The sequence below is a fragment of the Corythoichthys intestinalis genome, chromosome 22 (assembly GCF_030265065.1).
Source record: "Corythoichthys intestinalis isolate RoL2023-P3 chromosome 22, ASM3026506v1, whole genome shotgun sequence".
In the NCBI taxonomy this organism is placed as follows: domain Eukaryota; kingdom Metazoa; phylum Chordata; class Actinopteri; order Syngnathiformes; family Syngnathidae; genus Corythoichthys; species Corythoichthys intestinalis.
This window is the reverse complement of record NC_080416.1, coordinates 32990155-33015976: the sequence shown is the minus strand read 5'-3', so window position 1 is coordinate 33015976 and position 25822 is coordinate 32990155. Positions and strand designations below refer to the sequence as shown.

Sequence of the window (25822 nt, the reverse complement as noted above, 5' to 3'; positions counted from 1 at the left end):
GAGTTTGTGTGTGTTGCCACGGGGAAGAAACAGTCATGAAGTACACAAGTGACGATGTCATCAAAGTGGCTACACTAGCGGTTGCGAGTTTGAAGCCACATAGCGTTAAGAGACCGAGTCGAGCAGAAGGCCGGACGGCCGGAGACGCTTTGTTGGCGCTTCCTGTTTATGGACTTTCCTCAGCAGACCTGCCTGACTTCCTTCCTGAGCGTTTTCCTGTGCTATGAATGGTGCCAGTGTTTCCTGTCTTGTCATAAACATGAGGAAGGTGTGAGCGAGGCAGTCCATTCACTTCTACTTCTCAAAGCTTCCATTCAAAAGGGAGAAAACGGTCTCCAACGGTTTCCTTCACTCGTTGCTAGCGATAGATGTCCACTTCATTTTGAACGGGGGTGGTTGGCAGTGAGTGAACCATTTCAATTTCGATTGGATGTCTATTCCTATCAATGGCAGGCAATAGGTTATTTATGGATGACACTTAGGGTTGCCAACTCACTCAAAAAAATAAGGAACACCTCTTTGGTGGAGACAGCCAGCCCGATAAAAGTCACCTTTTAGATATTTTTTTTTGTATGTCAAAAGTGAGTTTTTTACTTATAATTAGGGCTGCAACTAATGATTATAATAAATGAAATACACAATTAATTAAATGATTGATTCATCGGATAAATATATCTTTTTACAATTACCTTCAAAATTTAACGAAGTTGTTTTAGGCATGTTGTAAATCAGGGCCGGCCCAGGCCATTTGGGGGCCCTAAGCAAAATAATGCTAAGGTGACCATATTTTTCCCCACCCATACATGCAATCCAACCCATACATCTATATTTTGTATATTAATCAGATTTTGTTGCACTGCATACTTCAAACTTCTCACCCCAAATGATTGTCAGTACTTACAGTAGATAGCGCCAAACCTTTTTCTAAAAGAGGAAAGAAAGAAGTTAAGGAAGAACCTTTATTTTTTTAAGCTCACAAAAATCAAATGAAGCAAACTATAGTAAACAAAATAGAATATAAATTAAACAATTGCCAAATTGGGGGGGGGGCCCTAGTGGTCAGAGGCCCTAAGCAGCTGCATAGTCTGCGTATAGGCTGGCCCTGTTGTAAATAACAATGAAGACAAAATGGATGACTATTTCCTTAAAAAATAATACTTTATTACAGCTGCCCGACTTAACTGTTGTCTACAACTATTTTACAGTGGTATGAAAAATTATCTGAACCTTTTAGAATATCTGACATTTCTGCATAAAATCACCATCAAATGGGATCTGATCTTTGTCAAAATCACACCGATGAAAAGTTTCTGCTTGAACTACAACTACCCTAACATTTATAGGTTTTCATATTTTAATGAGGATAGTATGCAAACAATGACAGAAGGGGGAAAGATAAGTGAACCTTCACATTTAATATTTTGTGGGCCCCCGTCCCCCCTTTGGCAGCAATAATTTAACCAGACACTTCCCGTAGCTGCAGATCAGTCTGGCACATCGATCAGGACTTATCTTGGCCAATTCTTTTCCACAAAACTGCTGTAGTTCAGTCAGATTCCTGGGATGTCTGGCATGAATCGCTGTCTTTAGGTCATGCCACAGCATCTCCATGGGGTTCAAGTCTGGACTTTGACTTGGCCATTCCAGAATGTGTATTTTGTTCTTCCGAAACCATTCTGAAGTTGATTTACTTCTATGTTTTGGATCATTGTCTTGTTGCAGCATCCATCCTCTTTTTAGCTTCAACTGTCTAACAGCCTCAGGTTTTTTTGCAAAACATCCTGATAAACCTTTAATTTCATTCTTCCATTAATGATTGCAAGTTGTCCAGGCTCTGAGGTAGCTAAACAACCCCAAATCATGATGCTTCCTCCACCATGCTTCACGGTGGGTGTGATGTGTTGATGTGATTGAGCTGTTCCATTTTTTCTCCACACGTGATGTTGTGTGTTACTCCCAAACACAACTGTGGTTTCATCAGTCCACAAATTTTTTTGCCAAAACTTCTGTGGGGTGTCCAAGTGCCTTTTTGCGAACCGTAAACAAGCAACAATAGATTTTTTTGTTAGACAGCAGTGGCTTTCTCCGTGGCGTCCTCCCATGAAAAACATTCTTGGTCATAGTTTTACATATAGTTGATGAGTGCACAAAGATATTGGACTGTGCCAGTGATTTCTGTAAGTCTTGAGCAGACAGTGTAGGGTTCTTTTTTTTTTACCTCTGAGTATTCTGCGCTGAACTCTTGACGTCATCTCTGGTGGACAGCCATTCCTTAGGAAAGAAGCAACAGTGCCAAACTCTCTCCATTTGTAGACAACTTCTCTGACTGTCGATTGATGACCATCCAGATTTTTAGAGATGGTTTTGTATCCTTTCCCAGCTTTATACAAATAAACAATCCTTGATCGCAGGTCTTCAGACAGGTCTTTTGACCGAGCCATGATGCACATCAGACAATGCTTCTCATCAAGACAATTCTTACCAGGTGTGTGTGTTATATAGTTGGCAGGTCAGCTTTAAACCACTCATCAGTGATTGGGCACACACCTGACTTAAAATGTTTGGTAAAAACTTGGTTTCAGTTCTCCTGAGGCAGAGGGTTCACTTATGTCTGGTTATTGCTGCCAAAGGAGGGGCCAAAAAATATTAAATGTGATTGTTCACTTAGTTATTTTTCCTCTTTCTGTCATTTTTTGCATGCTATCGTCATTAAAATACTATAACCTATAAATGTTTGGGTCGTTTTGGTTAAAGCAGACACAGTTTTTTAATCTGTGTGATTTTGACAAAGATCAGATCACATTTGACGGTGATTTGTTGCAGAAATATGAGAATTCATCATCATCTGATTTAGTATGCAGCCCATTGAGGGGGGAATTTTCAGATCGAGGAAAATGCGACGAAGAGAGCCGCAAAATGTCATTGTTTCAGTCTCTCTCACAGGATACAGGATATTCTTTTTATCCAAGTATTTTCCCCAATAGCTAAATAAATGGTATGGTTGTGACAAATAACAGTGTTGTGCTAAACAGAATATGAAATAATAAAAATGCATTTATTCAGTACGACATGGCAAAATGACTCCATAATAGTCAAAACTGTCGACTTCACCTTTACTGTCACACCTCCCGAACGATATTTTATGCCACCGTACTTAGTCGGGCTTTTGTCATTTCCCTGCCAACTTTGGAGAATGTAAACAAACCAAGAGGCGTGACAGGGAAGTTGTATGCATCCTTCTGCAGCTGATGCTTAAACCTGAACCGCTTTATACACTCCCAGCAGCATGTGATAAATAATTTTTTTCCTCCAAAGATTAGTCAGGCCATGGGTTTAAACTACAAAGAAACCCATAGACAATTTGGTTACCAGCTGCTGCGGAACGTATGCAATCTTTCTGGGACACCTTATATATTAATTACCAGATTCAGAACAATTAAGGAACTATGCTTAAATAATACACTTTACTGGTCCTTGGCATACATCTAAGGGTGTTTGATAAACCTCTCCTTCTGTCAGCTTCACAGGTGGAGTTTGTTGGCGTACTGCCCTGTGGCATCCCGTCGCTGGTCCTGGCCCCGGGGTTTTCAGCTAGGGCTTGTCTGGTGGCGTCTGGTCATGCGTGGATCCCGTCGGGCGCGCGCTGGTCTCGCGGGCGGGTGGGTGTGCTGTGCGGGCGCCGGCCGGGGTGGAGTGGGGCGGGGGTTGGGTGGTGTGTGCGGTGGCCATATTTCCCTCCCGGGACGGCCTGGCCAGAGCCGTGTCTCCTTGTACCGGATACCGGGGAGGTGCCCCCAGGTGTCATACCGCGCATCCCTCCTGGCCCAAGGGTGCGCTGGGGGGGTTGCGCCTCCGTCCCCTTAGTCTGTCTCTGGCCCTGTCCGCCTCCCTGGGCCGCGGCGGCTGCCGCTGCCCTCCTTCTGGCGGGGTCGTTGGCGGGGCCCTGGGTGGGGCTTGCTGTTCCTTGCTGGTGAGGTGGACATCCCCTGGTCTCCGGCGTTTGGCGTAGCGCCTGCTCGGGGTGCGGGGTGGGTGCTCGGGCGGCGGGGGGAGGAGTGGGCGGTTGCAGGTGCGCCGTGGGTGGTCTGGAGCGGGGGTTGATCGGGGCCCTGGCGCTTCTCCCGCCCTGCGGCCGATTGCTCCGGTGAACGGAGCCACGCCCGCGGGAGCCTGCCTCTTAACTCAGGCACTCCTCACTTCAGCACTGTAAATATCTTTCACCCTGGCACTTACATACTCATTCATTTCTCCGGGGAGAGTTGGGACGGGGCCATACAGTCCTGGCCTGGCTCCCCCCTGTTTTTAATGCATCACACACCAAGGTTGTGGGATGGTTGGGACCTGGTGGGGGGTGTGCCTCACGGTTACCTCCTCACGGCAGGCCCTACCATCCCTGCACCTTTTTTTAACGCACCACACACATCATGCGCCATGCTTTTTTTTCTCATTAAAAATGAATGGGCAAGTTTTTGTCAAATTTCCGGGGAACCGTAAATTTTTTTCCAAATTCTGTATATGCCCCTCACCATCCCAGAATTTTTCATACCTAAATTATGTAATTTGGTCAAAAATTGTAGGAATAGATACATTTTGAAAATTGTTTTTTTTCCAGATAATTGCCGTTTGCGGCGCAACGGAAAATTTTTCAGGGCCGTTTGAAAAACTCTCTGCGTCGCGCAAAAATTCCGGACGTGTCGATACTCGAACGGTGCCGATCGGTCAAGCGCTTCGGGCTGCACGGCGCGCCGAAGAAATCCCATTCATAAAAAAAAATTAAAAAAACACTATAAAAATAACACTATCTGTTCTATAAAAATCGTATTTCAAATGACCGTTTAACATACTGGCTGCCAATGATGGCGATAGACGTCCAATCCATTTGAAATGGGAAGTCTGACAGCGAGCTACTTCAAATGGATTGATCGCCGTCGGAGTTAACGATGAATGCATTTCTTTAAGTGAGCAGCTTTGAGCTAACTTGAAAAACTAGCCGCTTAGTATGGTATAGTATGTTTGTCGTGTAAATGGCGTAAACTCGACAATACAAAGGATAAGAAAGACAAACTTTATTGGATGTTGGATATTGGAAAGGTCCATATTGGAAGCATCCCGGCTCACCTGGGCAGATTGTCGTCGTACCTGAAGGAGAGACATCTCGGTCGGTCGCGGTCACGAGGTGTTCCCGCCCGCCGGCGACTTACGTTGCGACGCATTGGGGTATCTGCACGTGCTCGGTGGGCAGCAGAGCGGAAAGATCCCGAAGGCTGCTGACGAACTGCAGCTTCCTGCTGAACTTTGAACTGAGGACAAAGACCGGGCGGGTGGTCACTCTCTCGGTTCTGCCGGGTAGGTGAGGAGAGGAGCTGACCTGATGAAGGGTTTGATGATCGTGATGAGCGCTTTGATGGGCCAAGTGGGATGAACCACAAAAACGCCTTTCAGATTCTTTCTCAACCTGCCAACCACACCAACAAATGGGAATTATTCACAGAATTAGAAAATGCACGAGGAATTCGATAAACGGCTTGGAAAATGAATGAATGTGGTGGTAGCTTTGCTATCATGGTTGGTGTATCTATACAGTAAAAAAAGTATTGGCACCCCCTGCAATTATGCTCAATTTCTCCCAGAAAATGATTGCAATTACAAATGCTTTGGTAGTAATATCTTCATTTATTTTGCTTGCAATGAATGAACACAAAAGAGAATGAAAAAAAAATTTGATCATTATCATTTTACACAAAAACTCCAAAAATGGGCTGAAGAAAAGTATTGGCACATTCAGCCTAATACTAGGTTGCACAACCTTTATACAAAATAATTGCGAACAACCACTTCCGGTATCCATCATTGAGTTTCATACAATGCTCTTCTTGAATTTTAGACCATTCTTCTTTGGCCAACTGCTCCAGGTCTCTGAGATTTGAAGGGTGACATTTTCAGATCTCTCCACAGGTGTTCTATGGGATTCAGGTCTGGACTCATTGCTGGACACTTTAGAAGTCTCCAGTGCTTTCTCTCAAACCATTTTCTAGTGCTTTTTGAAGTGTGTTTTGGGTCAATGTCCTGCTGGAAGACCCATGACCTCTGAGGGAGACCCAGCTTTCTCACACAATCTGCTGCAAAATTTGTCTGTAGTCTTCAGACTTCATAATGTCATGCACCAGTCAAGCAGTCCAGTGGCAGAGGCAGCAAAGCAACCCCAAAACATCAGGGAACCTCCACCATGTTTAACTGTGGGGACCAAAACGTTTTTGGCTTTCTCAGGTAAGTTTTGGCAAACTCCAGCCTGGGTTTTTTATTTATCTGGGACAGAATTGGGGTCTTCCTGGGTATCTTACCATAGAGTCCTTTTTCATTCAGACGCCGACGAATTGAAACTGTTTGTACCCTCGGACTGCAGGACAGCTTGAAATTGTTTGGCTGTTAGTCGAGGTTCTTTATCCACCATCCGCACTATCTTTTGTTGAAATCTCTCGTCAATTTTTCTTTTCCATCCACACCTAGGGAGGTTCGCCACAGTGCCGTGGGCTTCACACTTGTTGATGACACTGCGCTCGGTAGACACGGGAACATTCAGGTCTTTGGAGATGGACTTGTAGCCTTGAGATTGCCCAAGCTTCCTCACAATTTTGCCTCTCAAGTCCTCAGACAGTTCTTTGTTCTTCTTTCTTTTCTCCATGCTCAATGTGGTACACACAATCAATCAATCAATCAATCAATCAATCAATCAATCAATCAATCAATCAAATTGATTTATATAGCCCTTTACAAAACCCGAAAGGCCCTCAAAGTGCTTTACAACAAAACATAGTTCAAGATAAATAAAAGGCAGGAAAATATAATGCAATGACATTTAAAAAAATAAAACAAGAAATAAAACAATAAAAAATAAATAAATAAAACAAAGACGGCGCATCGCGATAAAATTCCAACAAATAAAACAATAAAACCGATAAAATCCAAAGACATTAAAAAGACCCTTAAGCAAATAAAACCAGGCTATCCTAATCTGTGTGAAAGGCGAGTCTAAAAAGGTGCGTTTTTAGCCGAGACTTAAAAAGACCTAGATCCGTGGTGGTGCGGATTTCGGGGGGAAGGCTATTCCACAGCCTGGGGGCAGCAACCGCAGGGGATCGGTCTCCCCAGTGTTTAAGTTTTGACCTCAGAACATCTAAAAGAAGCTGGCCGGTCGAGCGAAGAGTCCTGCCAGAGTTACGAAAAGTTAAAATTTCCGACAAATAAGATGGAGCCTGGCCATTAATAGAATTAAAAACAAACAGTGAAAGTTTAAAATCAATTCTAAAATGGACTGGAAGCCAGTGGAGTGATGATAGCACGGGTGTAATATGCTCACGTCTCGGCCAACTTAAAGTGCATTGCAGTAGTCCAGCCTTGAGCTTATAAAAGCCTGAATTGCTTACAAGGACACAGGACAGAGGTTGAGTCAACTTAAATCCATTTTAACTGGCTGCAAGTGTGATTTAGTTATTGCCACCACCTGTTATGTGTCACGGGTAAGTAACAGATGCCGTTAATTACACAAATTAGAGAAGCATCACATGATTTTTCAAAGGGTGCCAATACTTTTGTCCGGCCTATTTTTGGAGTTTTGTGTAAAATGATAATGATTTAATTTTTTTTCCACTGTTTTTTGTGTTTTTTCAAGCAAAATAAAGATATTACTACCGAAGCATTTGTAATTGCAATCATTTTCTGCGAGAAATTGAGCATTATTTGCTAGAAATGCAGGGGTGCCAATACTTTTGGCCAGCACTGTATGTATTTTTTGGGGTCACTTCCTGTTGATATCATATCACTTCCTGTTGGTATGAGGCATTTCAAAGTCACTTCCTGTTGATTTGGGGGCATTTCAGGGTTACTGGTTAATACCAAGTCACTTCCTGTTGATTTGGGTGGGCATTTTGATGTCCCTTCCTGTTGATATTAGGTCACTTCCGGTCGATAGGGTCACTTCCTGTTGATTTCGGGGCATTTAGGGATCACTTCCTGTTGATATCAGGTCACTCACTGTTGATTTTGGAGCATTTTGAGGTCACCTCCTGTTGATCCTGAATCACTTCCTGTTGATTCGGGGCATTTTGGGGTCACTTCCTGTTGATTTGAGGACAATTCGAGGTCACTTCCTGTTAATTTGGAGGCATTTCAGGGTCACTTTCCGGTGATATTGGGTCACTTCCTGTTAATTTGGGAGTGTTTCGAGGTCACTTCCTGGTTATATTGGGTCTCTTCCTGTTGATCTGGGGGCATTTCAAGGTCACTTCTGGTTGATATTGGGTGATTTCCTATTGGTGCCAAGTCACTTCCTGCTGATTTCAGAGCATATCGGGATCACTTCCTGTTGATATCAAGTCACTTCCTGTTGATTTGGGAGCATTTTGAGGTCACTTCCTGTTGATAGTGGGTCACCTGTTGATTCGAAGGCATTTCAGGGTTACTTCCTGGTTATATTGGGTCATTTTCTGTTGATCTAGGGGCATTTCGAGGTCACTTCCTGTTGACATTGGGTCATTTCCTCTTGATGTCGGGTCACTTCCTGTTGAGTTTGGGGCATTTAGGCATAACTTCCTGTTGATTTGGGAACATTTTAGGGTTGCTTTCAAATTTGATTTGGGAGCATTTTGAGGTTGTTTTCTGTTGTTATAGGGTCACTTCTTGTTGATTCAGGGGCATTTTAAGGTGACTTTCTGGTGATAGTGGGTCAGTTCCTGTTAATTTGGGAGTGTTTCGAGGTCACTTCCTGGTTATATTGATTCACTTCCTGTTGATCTGGGGGCATTTCAAGGTCACTTCTGGTTGATATTGGGTAATTTCCTATTGGTGCCAAGTCACTTCCTGCTGATTTCAGAGCATATCAGGATCACTTCCTGTTGATATCAAGTCACTGTCTGTTGATTTGGGAACATTTTGAGGTCACTTCCTGTTGATAGCGGGTCACTTCCTGTTGATTCGAAGGTATTTTAGGGTTACTTCCTGGTTATATTGGGTCATTTTCTGTTGATCTAGCTAGGGGTATTTCGAGGTCACTTCCTGTTGACATTGGGTCATTTCCTCTTGATGTTGAGTCACTTCCTGTTGAGTTTGGGGCATTTAGGGATAACTTCCTGTTGATTTGGGAGCATTTTGAGGTTGATTTCTGTTGTTATAGGGTCACTTCCTGTTGATTCAGGGGCATTTTGAGGTGACTTCCTGTTGATACCAAATCACATCCTGTTGATTTGAGGCAGTTTGGGGTAACTTACTCTTGATTTCAGGGCATTTCGAAGTCACTTCCTGTTGGTATTGGTTAGAGTGCAAGGTTTCTTATCGGCCATGGTTGACCGCCAGCCCAGCCCAGCCCAAACGGTTTCGACATCAAGCGCCGTCAATGGCAGCCAGTGAGTAAACAAGGAAGTGAAAATGCCCCAAAATTCAAAGGAAGTGACTGAAAATACAGGAAGTGACCAATGGAAAAACAAAGCATCTCAAGCAATTTTTTTCAGAAACAAATGCGATTTTCAGAGAAAATGAATAGCTTTGCTGTATTGGTCAGTGTATGTGGTGACTTCCTGTTTATTTGGGGGCATTTCGAGATTACTTCCGGTTGACAATGGGTCACTTCCTGTTGATTTTGGAGCGTTTTGAGGTCCCTTCATGTTGATATCGAGACACTTCCTGGTTATATTGGGTCCCTTCCTTTTGATTTGGGGGCATTTCGAGGTCACTTCCAGTTGAAAATGGGTAATTTCCTATTGATATAGAGTCACTTCCAGTTGATTTCGGAGCAGTTAGAGATCAGTTTCTGTTAATATCAAGTCACTTTCTGTTCATTTGGGAGCATTTATAGGTCACTTCCTGTTGCTATAGGGTCATTTCCTGTCGATATCGAGTCACTTCCCGTTAATTTCGGAGCATTTAGGAGTCACTTCCCAATGATATCGGGTCACTTCCTGTTGATTTGGGAGCGTTTTGAGGTCACTTCCTGATCATCTGGAGGCATTTCAGGGTCACTTCCTGCTTATATTGGATCATTTTTTATTCAGGGGCGTTTCGAGGTCACTTCTTGTTGATTTGGGAGAATTTTGAGGTCACTTCCTGTTGATATCGTGTCACTTCCTGTTGATTTGGGGGCATTTCAGAGTCACGTCCTGGTTATGTTGGCTCAGTTTCTGTTGATTCAGGGGCATTTCGAGGTTACTTCCTGTTGGCATTGGGTCATTTCTTGTGGATATCGAGTGACTTCCTGCTGATTTCGGGCCATTCAGAGATCACTTCCCGTTGATATTACAAAATGAGCAAAGTGGAGATGATAGAAGAGAGTTCTTCATGTGACTTTCCCACCCTCTGCTGGACGCCCGTAGGCAATACCGGCCAGTAAGCATGTGTTGTGTCACACGTGTGCTTCTGTGTGTGTTGACCTCCAGGCAATGGTGTGGTAGCATTCCTTGAGCCAGCCGATCCCTGGAAGTTTGTCCTTATGGCCGCCGGCGCAAAGATATACAATGACGTAGTTTTCGCGCACCATCAGATCCAGCGTCCCCACCAAGTACCTCAAACGCACACAAAAGTACACATGTGAACACGTAAACATAAACAAGGGTATGCGTCACGTGTGTGTGCATTTTTTTGACTTTTCCATTTTTCTTATTGGTGGTAGCTTTGCATATAATTAAGGGCGTAGGTTTGGTCTGAACATTGGTCATAACAGCATAACCTGCATGTACACAGTTTTTTTGCTGGGGATGGGACATTAATAAGACCAAACAGATTGGGGGAACCGAGGTCAGGGTTACATTTCTCACAAATATGAACCTAATTAATTGAAAGGCCTTGATAATTTTGTCTCTCAAAATAAATAGATTAAATGTAACTGTAAAAAGTTCTTAGTAAGGGAATAACAAAAATAAATAACAATGGTAAAACACTACTGCTATTGTACACAAGCATCTCTAAAGTGCATCAGTGGGTTGAGCAATTATGGAAAAAATTCTAAATCTGGATTAATAAAACGTTTTACCTAGATTATGACTAATGTACGAGTATCTGAAAAAATGGCTGCATAGGCTGCAAATGACAATATTTTCAAATAAATTTTAATTAGTAATTGAAATGTAGTCATAGACTTCATAACCTATTGACATGACACGGGAAACGGGGCCGATTCATAGAGGGCCTATTTTCAAAAAACTTCAAATATTTTCAAAACCAAAGCTGCTACCGACCTAAAACCAAAACAGGCACCTACCTTAGCCATTTATGAGTCTCCATGAGCAGCGGTATCAAAAAATTCAAAGTCGTTCCCTCATAAAATCCCGATTAATTATTTTTTAGATAAGTATAACAAAACTTAAAATGGCTATATAATTCTCAGATTTTACACTAGATGCATAAGCAAAGTTTAAGGGGGGCAGGTGGGCCAGCCCCCCTGGTGGGAGAAAAGTGTCATTTCATGTAATTGACTTTCCTATATATGTATAAAAGTTGTAAAGCATTAAAGCAAACAACAAAAATGAATGAAATGAACAAAAAAAAAGATTTTTATAATGGGTCAAAATTATTTTTTGAACAGATCATGTGACTAGCACCTTAGACGGTCATTTGCTCTGCATATTATTTTCAAAAAAGATTAGGGGATTGCAATTTTATCTTTCAAATGATTTTTTTCTTTGTTTGAAAATATTTTTTGGGGGATTGAAGCAGCTTTGACGCAACCCATAATACGGCCCAAGAACAAAAAGGATTGCTAAAATCAAAGAAAACTTTTAAAATTAAAAATTACAGTAAGTGTTCAAATGTAAATATTTGAGTCTCAAATATTTTTCCGCAATCAAAAACTTTTTTTCTATGATTGAAATTTTTCTTTTTTTGATTGAAGTGATTTTTCATTTGAAAATATATATTTTTTGTGTATTTTTTGATTGATTAATAAAGACACAAATGTCCAAGGCAAAATGTGGCCCAAACGCAAAACAACATTACTTCAATCAAAGAAGTTGCTTCAATCAAAAAAAAAATTAAAAAAATTCAAAGGAAAGTACCTTTCAAATGCATTTTTTAAAAGTTTGTGTTTGAATGCAAAAATGCGTTCAAACACATTTTTTTGATCGAATAAAGAAGACACAAATCTACCTCCATAAGGCTACGTCCACGGGGATACAATTTTTGACTGGGGTAACTACACTGGCACGACACCGGCGGGCGTACCATATTCAATGGATGACAATCTTGGAGAAAAGTATTGCCAAAGCAGCCTGATTTAATTTTCCCCTCAAGAATGATGGGAAACAAAAAACGCTCATTTTCAACTTATTATTATACATATTCTTCTAATTTAATTTTATTGCTGACACTGTGTTTTTGGGTCATCAACATGTTGTGCTCCCCCGGACCAAAAGTCAAACTCCGCCTATGACTAGATGCACAAAAATGACCAAAGGCAGAGATAATCACCTATACTTTCAGGATCAACAGCAAAATTTAACATATCATATAAGTTTTTGCCCAAAATACCAACTTATTTTTCTTTTATTTTCTGCATGTTTTCAACAGCTAATAAATCACTCAATTTTCACATCAGTAACTTAATACTTGAGGAAAACATGCAGAATCAATTATAATATATAAATACAATAGATTACTAATAAAGTCTATACACAATCACAACTTATTATAGAATAGACATGGAATACAATAGCCCTTTGTTATCATTGATATGATACAGTTGTACAATGAAATTGTGGAGTATTTCCCTTTGCAGTGCATGGTAAGTTAAAATCTCTCAAGTGACTTGAAAGTATAAAATCTGAATAAACAAATACAAAATATGTATGAGATAGCCCTATGCTCAGGCAGTGCAAATAATTGAACTGAAGTAGTAGCAGTTTGACAGTTAAGGCTTTGAATATTGCAGGTGAGTAAGTATTGCACATAGCATATTGCATATAAATGAATATTGGACTATGCCTTGGAGCATTTCCCTTTGCAGTGCATGATAAGTTAAAATCCCAAAAGTGACTTGCAAGTATAAAATCTAAATAAACAAATATAAAATGCGTATGAGATAACCCTATGTTCAGGCAGTGCAAATAATGGGAGTTATTTATATTTATGAATACTTTATGAATAAATATATTTATGAATTATTTATAGATATGGATGTAAAACAGTCTCAATTCTTGGTTAAAATCAAAAGAAACCATGCAAGTAGTACCGTATTGGCCCGAATATGAGACGATGTTTTTTGCATTGAAATAAGATTGAAAAAGAGGGGGTCATCTTATATTCACGGTCTAGACATTATACCCATTCACGACGCTAGATGACGCCAGATATCATTGAAGCGATGTTCTGTTATGACAGATCTCAGCTACTTTCCCCATTCACGACGCTAGATGGCGCCAGATATCATTGAAGCGATGCTCTGTCATGATAGATCTCAGCTCCTCTCAAGTTTAACCAGTTTGCATTATTTTATTGCAATGTTTTTCCTTATTCAGATTTGTTTCAAGGCTACAGTTACATTTAGACTTCACTTTGATAGTTAATGCAGTTATGGCAATTTTGTTGTTTTATCACAATAGATTGGTTTATTTTAGGGCTGTCAAAATTATCGCGTTAACGCACATGCCCCGCTCAAACAGATTAAAATGACAACAGTGTAATGTTCGCTTGTTACTTGTTTTTTGGTGTTTGGCGCCCTCTGCTTGTGCATGGGTCCAACTGATTTTATGTGTTACACCATGAGTGAGCATGGTGTAATTATTGACATCAACAATGGCGAGCTACTAGTTTATTTTTTGATTGAAAATTTTACAAATTTTAATAAAACGAAAAAATTAAGAGGGGTTTTAATATAAAATTTCTATAACTTGTACTAACATTTATCTTTTAAGAACTACCAGTCTTTCTATCCATTGATCGCTTTAAGAGAATGTTAATATTGTTAATGCCATCTTGTTGATTCATTGTTATAATAAACAAATACAGTACTTATGTACCAAATGTTGAATGTATATATCCGTCTTGTGCCTTATGTTTCCATTCCAACATTAATTTACAGAAAAATATGGCATATTTTAGAGATGGTTTGAATTGCTATTAATTACGATTAATTAATTTTTAAGCTGTAATTAACTTGATTAAAATTTTTAGTCGTTTGACAGCCCTAGTTTATTTACATTTCAAAAACCAGAAGCCATTCATTTACGAATGTGATTGCACTTTACATATTTAAATGTTCAGATATTAAGATTTGAATGAGGCAAAATAACATGTTTTTTTCTCTCAAATATATTGTTATAATCAAAAGTGTATATAGTTTTATTAAGATCCATCAACTTGCATGGGCATTTAGAATGGGGTCAACCATATTAGAACACCCTGTAAATGCTTAACAAACTGTTAATAAATACTTCACAAATCAACAATAAATAATTTATCAACAGTTTACCAATGATCTATTAACTAGTAAAACAGATAGTTATTATAAAGTGTTACCTTATTTTCTGTATAAAAATTAATTTGGTGTTCAAAAAGTCTTATAATCAGGGCCGTCTTATATTCGGGCCAATACGGTATTTATGTAAATATGGCGAATGTGCGGCTCGTCTTTAAGTTTATTGTGGCGACGCCATACAACATCTCTACAGCAAAGAGCTTTTTAAGTTGAAAAATCTTGTGAATAAATACTTAAATCCCTGAATTCTTAGTAGATATGGACGTAAAACAGTCTCGATTCTTCCTTCTGAGACAATCCTTCCTGTTTGTATGTGGTACAGCTTTCATAGTTCTTCAAAAATCCAAGCTTAAATCCGACATGAGCGTGTGCCTCTTCGGCTATTACTAAATTAAGCTCGGCCCCCTATGATAAGGCATGAAGTGAAGAATGACGACGTGTCAGGTCAATAGGTAATGCAGTCTATGATGTACTAATAGGTATTTGGTTTTTAAAGGGTAAAGTCACAACATGCTTGAGGCTTCTCTCCTTCTAAACTAGGCTGTTTACAAGAAGAAAAGCAGCAACTTGAGTTTTTTTAAAAAATTTTTTACTGTCAACACTTTCCTGTGAAACACAGACTCTCTCAGCATCTTCTTGCTCACCCCTTCCGCCGGTTCTATAGTTTCCAGCAGAGTTCACTACATTTCTCACAGTTTAATTAACGTTGACAGTCGAAAACACACACTTCTCGCTCAACAGCTTCTCGAGTTTTATAGGTTACACAGTTTAATGTTATGCTAACTCTAATGCAGGTCGGACTTTCTGAAGCAAAATTAGTAGCGTGTTTCCCACCTCCAAAACATTGATGTCTTTTTACATTACTTACAGTGGCTGCTGTTTCCCCCCCAAAAAACTAATACTAACAATTAAATAATTAAATATTAAAATTTAATACTAAAACTAATATCCATCCTCTTCGAAATGGGCAGAAGAGGCTGCATGATGTCGACATGTTTTTCTGTCAGGGCTGTGTGCATGTGTGTGTGGCGAGGGCGGGGGATCAAGGAAGTCATCAGCCATTCAAACATGCATAATAGAGCGGCACATCTAGCAAGTGAAAAGGGGTAAATGTAAGTCTGAACATAATGTAAATAACTCATTTAAAAATGGTACGGTCAATAGCGTACCGCACAAATGCTATTTTTAGACCGCAAGGCTGTGTGACGTCATCCTCGTAAACTGGAAGTGGGTCAACATAGAAGCGCCCTCATGTACAACCAATGCTCGTACTTCTTGTTTTCTGCCTGCAATCTTTCAAAAAAGAACAGTCCGATTAAACACTGCTGCTATGGAACTTGTAGAAATGACTCTAGACATTACGACCCTCCACATATGAAGGATGTTTTCTAAATGTTGTTGTAATTGTTGGGGGCCATGGTCCATCAGATTGAAAATCGTGCCCCGAAGCGGTAAGCCATTATGATATTTTGACTTTTTTTTTTTTTGCGTGGCGTTTTGCCGCGCAGCTTCTGTCTGACAATGAATGACCTGAAAAAAATTAAAATTTTATTTATATATCACAACAGTCATGTACGTCAATTTTCTAAAATACAGACATTTAAATAATTAGCCATGTTTGGCTTTGGTCTTTTTGTAGTAAGCCTGTTCATGCCTACAGGTAGCTCTAGATTTAACAGCGTTACCTTTTCTGTTATAAAGAAACAACCTAAGTAAGGGTGAAATGTAAATAAATTATTAGAATTAAGATTTGTTATTAATCACTGAGTAGCATTTGCGATCGCTACACAAAAATAGCAATGTATATTGCCACCAAGAACGGTCAGAGACGTAAGATAGCCAGAGGATACACTATAATATATAAGAAAGACAAGGCATAGACTTAAAAAATCTATTGACCTGACACTTCGTCATTCTTTGCGTCATGCCTTATCAGAGGGGGCCGAGCTTCATTTAGTAATAGCCGAAGACGGCACACGCTCATGTCGGATTTAAGCTTGGATTTACTTACAATTGGATTTAACTACAAATGCTGTGCAATATACCAACGGGAAGGATTGTCTCAGGAGTGATTTGTTCGAGGATTCAAGGTAAATATTACATTTTTAGTACCATGCATGCGTGATTGAATTTTCTTCTTTGTTTACACATGGAGCGGGCTAAATTTTGTAACTGCCTAGCCTTATAGATGGCAATATTTACGCGAAATAAATGCTACCTGCATGGTTTCTTTGCTTTTAACCAAGAATCGAGACTGTTTTACGTCCATATCTATGAAGATTTCGGGAATTTCAGTATTTATTCACAAGAATTTTCGCCAGATAAACTCCTTTTACGCCAGGCGGCCGCTAGCCTCTTTCGCTAACATAGTAGAATGGTACTTCGTCAATATACGTAAAATAAACAATAACTGTACGGTTTCTTTGCTTTTAACCAAGAATCGAGACTGTTTTATGTCCATATCTATGAAGAGTTCGGGGATTTAAGCATTTATTCACAAGAATTTGCGTCAAAAAAGTTCTGTTTACGCTAGGCGGCCGCTAGCCTCATTCGCTAACAGTATATAGTGTATGATGATATTAAAGGGATATTCTATTCTATATTACATTGTGATTGTAAATAGAATTTATAAATGATCTATTTACATATTGTTTATGATTGATTCTGCATGTTTCCCTCAAGTATTAAGTTTCTGATGTCAAAATGAGTGATTTATTAGCTGTTGAAAACTAAATTAAAAAAATTGAATTGGTAGGTTTAGCTCAGTAAACATCTCGTTCGTACACTATTTACATACATCTGGCATGAGGGACAAACATGAGTTTGACCCCCTAGCAACAGTTGCTAACGTCATAAATATTAATGAGTAAAGGTGACATGTTACGTGCGGTGCGCTATTCTATCCGTACAATGTATGGGAAGACAATCTAAAAGACCTATATAACTCATTATACAATGCAAATAAGGTTGCTAAAAAGTTGTTGGGGACAATTTGAGCAACCTGAAAAGTTGCTAGTGTTATGTCCCTACCCATATGCTGAGATTAAGAGGGGCCCAACGGGTATAAAGTCTCCAATTTTCTCAAAAGCCAACAGTACGCCTTATAGTCCAATGCACGTTATATATTGGTTAATCATGAAAACGTTCGCCGGCATCCCTCCTGCTTCAAAGGGATCAGACGTCTAGCGCCGTCAATGGACGTCAAGTTAACGGGATGACTCGCCCTACCTGAACAGGTTGTCCATCACATAGTGATAATTTTCCGACGTGTTCTCGGGCAGGTAACAAGAAGAAAAGACAATGATGTCGTTCATCCCGTCGCCATAGTAACCTGAGGAGACAAAATTTTCAGCCTCCGGCGCGTGAATTGGCACCAGCCCGCCTACCTCCATGCGACAGGACCCTTAGGTACGGTTGCAGCACACTCATGTTGACGCGTCCATCACGCTGCTCTGGTCCGGTCGAGAAAGAGCGCCACCTGGTGCCCTGGCCGTCCACCACGTCTTCGCGCTCCAGAGCGCTCGGACCCGCAGGCTCCGCCTCCGCAGCGGCGTCTGAGCCACGTCTCTGCAGATCGTCTGCGTGCGCGCCAAAAATAAGACGTTGTGGACGGAACGACCGGGACGCGGCGTGACAGCCGGCGACCTCTCACCTTCCAGATCCGAGCCATCGACAGGAAAGCGTAAGGACTCGCTGTCCGAGGGTGTCTCCATGGCATCCAGGTCAAAGTCGGGACCGGCATCGTCTTCGTCTCCCAGTGACGGCGATAGAAACGCCGAGTGGAAGTCGCCGGATTCGCTGCGACCTGCGCGTCACACAGTTTGTGTTTAAAATAACTCAAGACTGAATAAACAGGAAATTGTGAGTTAGTACTGCAACAATTAATCGATTAACTTGAGTAATTTGATTAGAAATAAGCTTTGAATCAAATTTTGCTTGTTCAAAGATTCGTTTAATTAGAGTGGCGTTGTAGCGGTTTGATTTGAAAGTGTTTGCATTTAGTCTTATTGATTTGGGTGGATATAATGCCCTCCAATGGCACCAGTGAATATAACATATTTAACATGGCTGAATCCAGGTGCACCCTGTTCAGACCAACATAAGGTAAGGTTTTGTTTGAGCTAATGATTTTTTTATGCATTCTTTATTTAGTTTATACGTATATTTAGCAGTTGAGAGCATTGTGAAAAAAAAGGTTAGCATTCATTCATTCATTTTATAGCATTTAAGCTAGCTGACTTTTGATCTTTTGTTGTACTTAGATCCTTTTTTTTTTTTTTTTTTTTTTATGCGATGCTCAGGTATTTTAATTTCTTTTTGCAATTCTGCATAGTTAAAAGAAACACTTATGCTTATGCTTATGCTTATGCTTATGCACCAAACAGCAGCTCAGAGTACCCACCCCTTTTGGAGTCCTTGGAGGGTGTGCTGGAGAGCGCCCCCTCTGGGGACTCCCTCGTTCTCCTGGGGGACTTCAACACTCACGTAGGCAATGACAATAAGACCTGGGGCGTGATTGGGAGGAACGGCCCCCCCACGATCAGAACCCTGGTGGTGTTGTGTTATTGGACTTCTGTGCTCATCACAGTTTGTCAATAACGAACACCATGTTCAAACATAGGGGTGTCCATATGTGCACTTGGCACCAGGACACCCTAGGCCGCAGTTCGATGATCGACTTTGTAATCGTGTCATTGGACTTGCGGCCGCATGTTTTGGACACTCGGGTGAAGAGAGGGGCGGAGCTGTCAACTGATCACCACCTGGTGGTCTGATGGCTCTGATGGCGGGGGAAGATGCTGGCCAGACCTGGCAGGCCCAAACGTATTGTGAGGGTCTGCTGGGAACGTCTGGCAGAATCCCCTGTCAGAAAGAGTTCCGACACCAACCTCTGGCAGAACTTCTTCCTTGTCCCAAGGGAGGTGGGGGACATTGAGTCCGTGTGGGCCATGTTCCGCACCTCCATTGTTGAGGCCGATCGGATCTGTGGCTGTAAGGTGGTTGGTGCCTGTCGTGGCGGCAATCCCTGAACCCGTTGGTAGACACCAGCGGTAAGGGATGCCGTCAAAGCTGAAGAAGGAGGCCTACCGGGCCTTTTTGGCCTGTGGGACTCTGGAGGCAGCTGAGAGTTACCGTCTGGCCAAGCAGACTTTGGAATCGGCGGTCGGCGAGGCAAAAACCCGGACATGGGAGGAGTTCAACTTTGAGGAAATTCTGGTCCACCATCCGGCGTCGGAGGAGAGGAAAGCAGTGCACCATTAACACTGTGTATAGTGAAGATGGGGTACTGCTGACCTCGACTTGGGACGTCGTGAGTCAGTGGGGAGAATACTTCACAGCCCTCCTCAATTCCACCGACACGCCTTCCTTTGAGGAAGCAGAGTCTGGGGACTCCGAGGCGGGCTCTGCGATCTCTGAGGTTGAATTCACTGAGGTGGTTGGAAAGCTCCTCGGTGGCAAGGCCCCGGGGGTCGATGAGATCCGTCCGGAGCTCCTAAAGGCTCTGGATGTTGTGGGGCTGTCGTGGCTGACGCGCCTCTACAACATTGCGTGGACATTGGGGACAGTGCCTCTGGATTGGCAGACCGGGGTGGTGGTCCCCCTTTTTAACAAGGGGGACTGGAGGGTGTGTTCCAATAATAGAGGGATCACACTCCTCAGCCTCCCCGGTAAAGGTTATTCAGGGGTGCTGGAGAGGAGGGTCAGTCGGGAAGTCGAATCTCAGATTCAGGAGGAACAGTGTGATTTTTGTCACGGTCGTGGAACAGTGGACCAGCTCTACGCCCTCGGCAGGGTCCTCGAGGGTGCATGGGAGTTCGCCCAACCAGCCTACAGTGTTTTGTGTGTCTGGAGAAGCTTTTCGACCGTGTGCCTCTGGGATTCCTGTTGGGGGTGCGCTGGGAGTAGGGGGTAGCAAGCACCTTGGGAAGGGCTGTTCGGTCCCTGTACGACCGGTGACAGAGTCTGGTCCGCATTGCCGGCAGTAAGTCAAATTCGTTCCCAGTGAAGGTTGGACTCTGCCAAGGCTGCCCTTTGTCACAGATTCTGTTCATAATTTTAATGGACAGAATTTCTAGGCTCAGCCAAAGCATTGAGGGGGTCTGGTATGGTGACCTCAGCATTGAATCTCTGCTTTTTACAGCTGATGTGGTGCTGTTGGCATCATCTAGCCATGACCTCCAACTCTCACTGGAGCGGTTTGCAGTATGAAACGGTTGGGATGAAGATCAGCACCTCCAAATCTGAGACCATGGTCCTCACTCAGAAAAGGGTGGAGTGCCCTCTTTGGGTCGGGGATGAGATCCTGCCCCAAGTAGAGTAGTTAAGTATCTTGGGGTCTTGTTCACGAGTGAGGGTAGGAGGGAGCGGGAGATCGACAGGGGGATCGGTGCAGCGTTCACAGTAATGCATGACTCTGCACCGGTCCGTAGTGGTGAAGAAGAAGCTGAGCCGAAAAGCGAAGCTTTCGATTTACTAGTCGGTCTACGTTCCTACACTCACCTACGGTCACGAGCTGTGGGTCGTGACCGAAAGAACAAGATCCCAGATACAAGCGGCCGAAATGAGTTTCCTCCACAGGGTGTCCGGGCTCTCCCTAAGAGATAGGGTGAGAAGCTCGGTCATCTGGGAAGGACTTGGTGTCGAGCCGCTACTCCTCTGCGTTAAGAGGAGCCAGCTGAGATGGCTCGGGCATCTGGTTTGGATGCCTCCTGGACGCCTCCCCGGAGAGGTGTTTCGGGCTTGTCTCACCGGCGGGACGACCCAGGACACGGTGGAGAAACTATGTCTCTCGGCTGGCCTGGGAACGCTTTGGGATCCTGCCGAAGGAGCTGGTTAAAGTGGCTGGGGTTAGGGAAGTTTGGCCTTCCCTGTTAAAGCAGCTGCCCCTGCGAGCCGACCCCAGAGGGAGGGAGGGTGGATGGATGGATGGATGGATGGATGGATGGATGGATGGATGGATGGATGGATGGATGGATGGATGGATGGATGGATGGATGGATGGATGGATGGATATAAGAAACACTCGGGAATTTTATTTTGTATTCACATTTAATGCTCTTTTGAGAGTGTAATCTGAGCAAGCCTTTGTTTTACATCTTCTAAAATTTACTCTGAAATGCATTAAATACTCTGGTGACTGGATTATTTAAACTAACTAGTTGATAGATTAACCGGCCACTAAAATAATCGATAGATGAAGCCCTTCTGTGATTAAATTGTGTGGGCAGGAGGTCAAAGGTCGCATGGCCAAATTGAAATTGGTGTGTTTGTATGTGTGTGTTAAGTTGTGTGGTTGTGACCTAAAGACACGCTGAGGGCCGGCGCCACTAGAATTTTTCTGGTCTTCTTTCCTCCTTGACCACATGGCGCCAGCGCCAGACTGACAGGACGCTCTGTGGACAGGAAGTGATGTCACAAACACATTTTTTTAAAGGGTCAAACTTTTGATTGTGCATTCATTCAACAACAGTCATTGTAATGACCTGCCGCGACGTTGGAAGAGCCCTCTAATGACGGAAATCCACAAGATAGACGGTTGTCTTCTTCCTCACTTGTGTGATTTTCTTCCTCCTCTTCCTCACAAGACAAAAACCATGGATCAAAAGGTCAAAAGTGCGCAAGCGCTGGTCCTTCTAACCTGCTGAGTCAGCATCTGCTGAGGTCGTGGCGACGCTGCATTCTCGAGAGTCTGTAGACATATGACACTTTTGAGACCCTAATGATAATAAAACATTGGTTGCTTCCCTGATAACACATGGGCTGTCGTAGACGACGCTAGACGTCCAATCCATTGAACCTAAATGGACTGGACGTCTGGCACTGTTCAAGTGAGGCCTTCCTAACTCCTTGATGCCCGAATTTACATTTAACAAATACAGTGGGGCAAATAAGTATTTAGTCATCCACTAATTGTGCAAGTTGTCCCACTTAAAAATATTAGAGAGGCCTGTAATTGTCAACATGGGTAAACCTCAACCATGACAGACAAAATGTAGAAAAAAGAACAGAAGATCACACTGTTTGATTTTTAAAGAATTTATTTATTTTTGAATTAATTTATTTGCAAATCATGGTGGAAAATAAGTATTTGGTCAATACCAAAAGTTCATCTCAATACTTTGTTATGTACCCTTTGTTGGCAATAACGGAGGCCAAACGTTTTCTGTAACTCTTCACAAGCTTTCCACACACTGTTGCTGGTATTTTGGCCCATTCCTCCATGCAGATCTCCTCTAAAGCAGTGATGTTTTGGGGCTGTCGTTGGGCAACACGGACTTTCAACTCCCTCCACAGATTTTCTATGGGGTTGAGATCTGGAGACTGGCTAGGCCACTCCAGGATCTGGAAATGCTTCTTACGAAGCCACTCCTTTGTTGCCCTGGCTGTGTGTTTGGGATCATTGTCATGCTGAAAGATCCAGCCACGTCTCATCTTCAATGCCCTTGCTGACGGAAGGAGATTTTCACTCAAAATCTCTCGATACATGGCCCCATTCATTCTTTCCTTTACACCAGACATGTCCAAAGTCCGGCCCGGGGGCCAAATGCGGCCCGTGGTCAAATTTCATCCGGCCCCCAGCCTCTGTCATAAAATCAATAACGTCTGGCCCGCACACAGACTTATAAATGTACTGCTACCAGCATATGAAGTAGCTTACACACTAAACGCTGCTCCTCATTTACCCACTAAAAGGTAGCAGCACTCTAAGCAACATGACCCCTTTTTACCCGTTACTCCCAATTTTCTAAAATGGCAACAATCAACAAAAGAAAGTCGAATGCGACGGCCGACGCTTCAAGGATAGGTGGAAATTGGACTATTTCTTTACTAAAATATGCAACAACTGTGTCTGCCTCATTTGCAAAGAGACAGTCGCTGTTTTTAAAAAGTTCAATGTGAGGCGATATTACCAAACAAGACACGCTGACATGTACGACAAGATTACAGAGAAGATACGTAGTGAGAAATTGAAGCAACTTGAAGCTAGTTTAATTTCACAGCAGAAGTATTTCACAAAAGCCCGAGAGGCGAAAGAGAATGCTACAAAGGCTAGTTACGAAATTGTTGAAATTATTGATTGAAAAAAATTAAAAAGAAAATGTGACACACACAATGGCTTGCTAAAATTTGCTTAAATATATTGTTCTACGTAAAGGACGTCAGCCAAAGTCGGCCCCCCTCACTTTTACCACACCTAATCTGGCCCCCATTGCAAAAAGTTTGGACACCCCTGCTTTACACAGATCAGTCGTCCTGGTCCCTTTGCAGAAAAACAGCCCCAAAGTATGATGTTTCCACCCCCATGCTTCACAGTGGGTATGGTGTTCTTCGGATGCAATTCAGTATTCTTTCTCCTCCAAACACGAGAACCTGTGTTTCTACCAAAAAGTTCTATTTTGGTTTCATCTGACCATAACACATTCTCCCAGTCCTCTTCTGGATCATCCAAATGCTCTCTAGCGAACCGCAGACGGGCCTGGACGTGAACTTTCTTCAGCAGGGGGACACGTCTGGCAGTGCAGGATTTGAGTCCCTGACTGATAGTAGCTTTTGTTACTGTGATCCCAGCTCTCTGCAGGTCATTCACTAGGTCCCCCCGTGTGGTTCTGGGATTTTTGCTCACTGTTCTTGTTGGAGGGAGATTATCAGTGGTCTTGTATGTCTTCCATTTTCTAATAATAATTTCTTTACACCAACCATTTTACCTATTGCAGATTCAGTCTTCCCAGCCTGGTGCAGGTCTACAATTTTGTCTCTGGTGTCCTTTGACAGCTCTTTGGTTTTGGCCATTGTGGAGTTTGGAGTGTGACTGACTGAGTTTGTGGACAGGTGTCTTTGATACCGATAATGAGTTAAAACAGGTGCCATTAATACAGGTAACAAGTGAAGCCTCGTTAGACCTCGTTAGAAGAAGTTAGACCTCTTTGACAGCCAGAAATCTTGCTTGTTTGTAGGTGACCAAATACTTGTTTTCCACTCTAATTTGGAAATAAATTCTTTAAAAATCAAACAATGTGATTTTCTTTTTTTTCCACATTCTGTCTCTCATGGTTGAGGTTTACCCATGTTGACAATTACAGGCCTCTCTAATCTTTTCAAGTAGAAGAACTTGCACAATTGGTGGTTGACCAAATACTTATTCGCCCCGCTATTCATACAGTATTCCTAAATAAATATTCAGGCATCAAGGAGTTGAACAAATTGATCATCTAGCACTGGCAATGGCAGTCGACGAGTTAAAATGCTCGAAGGGTGTCTCGCGCATACCTAATGAAGCGGCTAGGGAGGAAGAGGAGAAAGTCACGTGACCCGGGGCTTCACTCGGCCCGCGGCTTGTCGTCACGGCTGCCATGTTGTCTCTGCGCGCACACATAAACACACACTTGCGTCACGCTAGTTTTGTCAGGTGACTCACTCCCATTTTTTGACCATAAACACACACAAGTCACAAACGGTCTCACACACAGTCGCACACACACTGTCACAAGTCATAGAATAAGAATAGAAATATTCACGCAACAGCTGGTCGGGAGTCTTCCGTCAGACGGTCGGGAACCTGCCGCTCCACCTGATGACATCATCGCTGGGTGGACTCTTGACTCCTCACCTGTGCGAGGGAGGGAGGAGCCCGTTTTCTTCCCCGTGACGCATTTGAAAATATTGGCCAAGGAGGAAGTCCAAGAAAGGGGAAGTTGGCGGATCGGGTTTCAAAGCCAATCAGAGCCCGTCTTCCGCATCCCCGGACATGGCCGCAAAGCTCGGCAAGGAGCGGGGAAGGAATGTTTGGCGCCGCATCGACGACATTTCTCCATTTTTGCTGGGTCAAGACCAGACACATTTTCTTGCTCACGTCGGAAAAATTCTAAAAAATACATAAATAAAAAAACATTAGGGCTGGGCACGGTGATTAATTTGCAAGGCAAAGGCCCATCTAATAAAATTCCTCAACATTATTATTATATAATAGTCGATAGTAAAATTCTATTAAAACAAATTTTTAAAATGTATCCACTCCTGCAAATTTTGACCAAAATTGTCCAAAAATTCCAGGACATTGAAGGGCATTAAAGTGGTATTAAAAAAGTATGGTTCCCCCAAAATTCGCCAAAAACTTTCCCATTCATTTTTAATTGGATGCCACGTCCAATTTTCCATTCACTTCCAATAGAATTTACATTGCATCATTGTCATTGATGGCCATGTATGTCGAATCTACTGATGCCAATGTACTTCGATTCAACTGACGGATATGTAAGACCATGCCATTGACGGCCATGGATGTCCAAATTTCCCATTCAAAGGCAAAAAAAAACAATGTCCCCAGATCAACAGGAAATGACCTTATATCAATAGGACGTGTCCTCC

At 42.5% G+C, this 25822-nt stretch overlaps 1 protein-coding gene across 3 annotated transcripts; it reads right to left on the bottom strand.

The window, feature by feature from the left end:
* Window positions 1-3944: 3944 nt before the first annotated feature.
* On the bottom strand, window positions 3945-25126 carry LOC130910949 (BCL2/adenovirus E1B 19 kDa protein-interacting protein 2-like). Of its 3 annotated transcripts, none has more exons than XM_057828619.1 (12): window positions 24978-25126; window positions 24725-24816; window positions 22095-22145; window positions 21940-21963; window positions 21757-21849; window positions 18108-18260; window positions 17842-18033; window positions 17684-17786; window positions 10419-10550; window positions 5369-5455; window positions 5202-5300; window positions 3945-5139 (listed from the first exon to the last, which is right to left on the bottom strand). In XM_057828619.1, the coding sequence occupies exons 2-12, from the start codon at window positions 24807-24809 to the stop codon at window positions 5115-5117; spliced, it is 1044 nt and encodes a 347-aa protein (XP_057684602.1). In that variant the 5' UTR covers window positions 24810-24816; window positions 24978-25126; the 3' UTR covers window positions 3945-5114. The 3 variants fall into 3 exon arrangements, with proteins under 3 accessions (XP_057684602.1, XP_057684600.1, XP_057684599.1); XM_057828617.1 differs by having other exon boundaries at window positions 4023-5139; window positions 21940-22029; window positions 24973-25092; XM_057828616.1 differs by having other exon boundaries at window positions 4024-5139; window positions 21940-22029.
* Window positions 25127-25822: the final 696 nt, after the last annotated feature.

Bases quoted from the DNA above. Each gene is read 5' to 3' on its own strand.
- LOC130910949 (XM_057828616.1), bottom strand. From the start codon at position 24,809: ATGGCAGCCGTGACGACAAGCCGCGGGCCGAGTGAAGCCCCGGGTCAC. The intron at 22,030-22,094 runs GTTAGAAGGACC...CTTGTGAGGAAG, and splicing joins AGCAGATGCTGACTCAGCAG to AGGAGGAAGAAAATCACACA. The intron at 10,551-17,683 runs GTAGGGCGAGTC...TGTGCGTTTGAG, and splicing joins GTGATGGACAACCTGTTCAG to GTACTTGGTGGGGACGCTGG.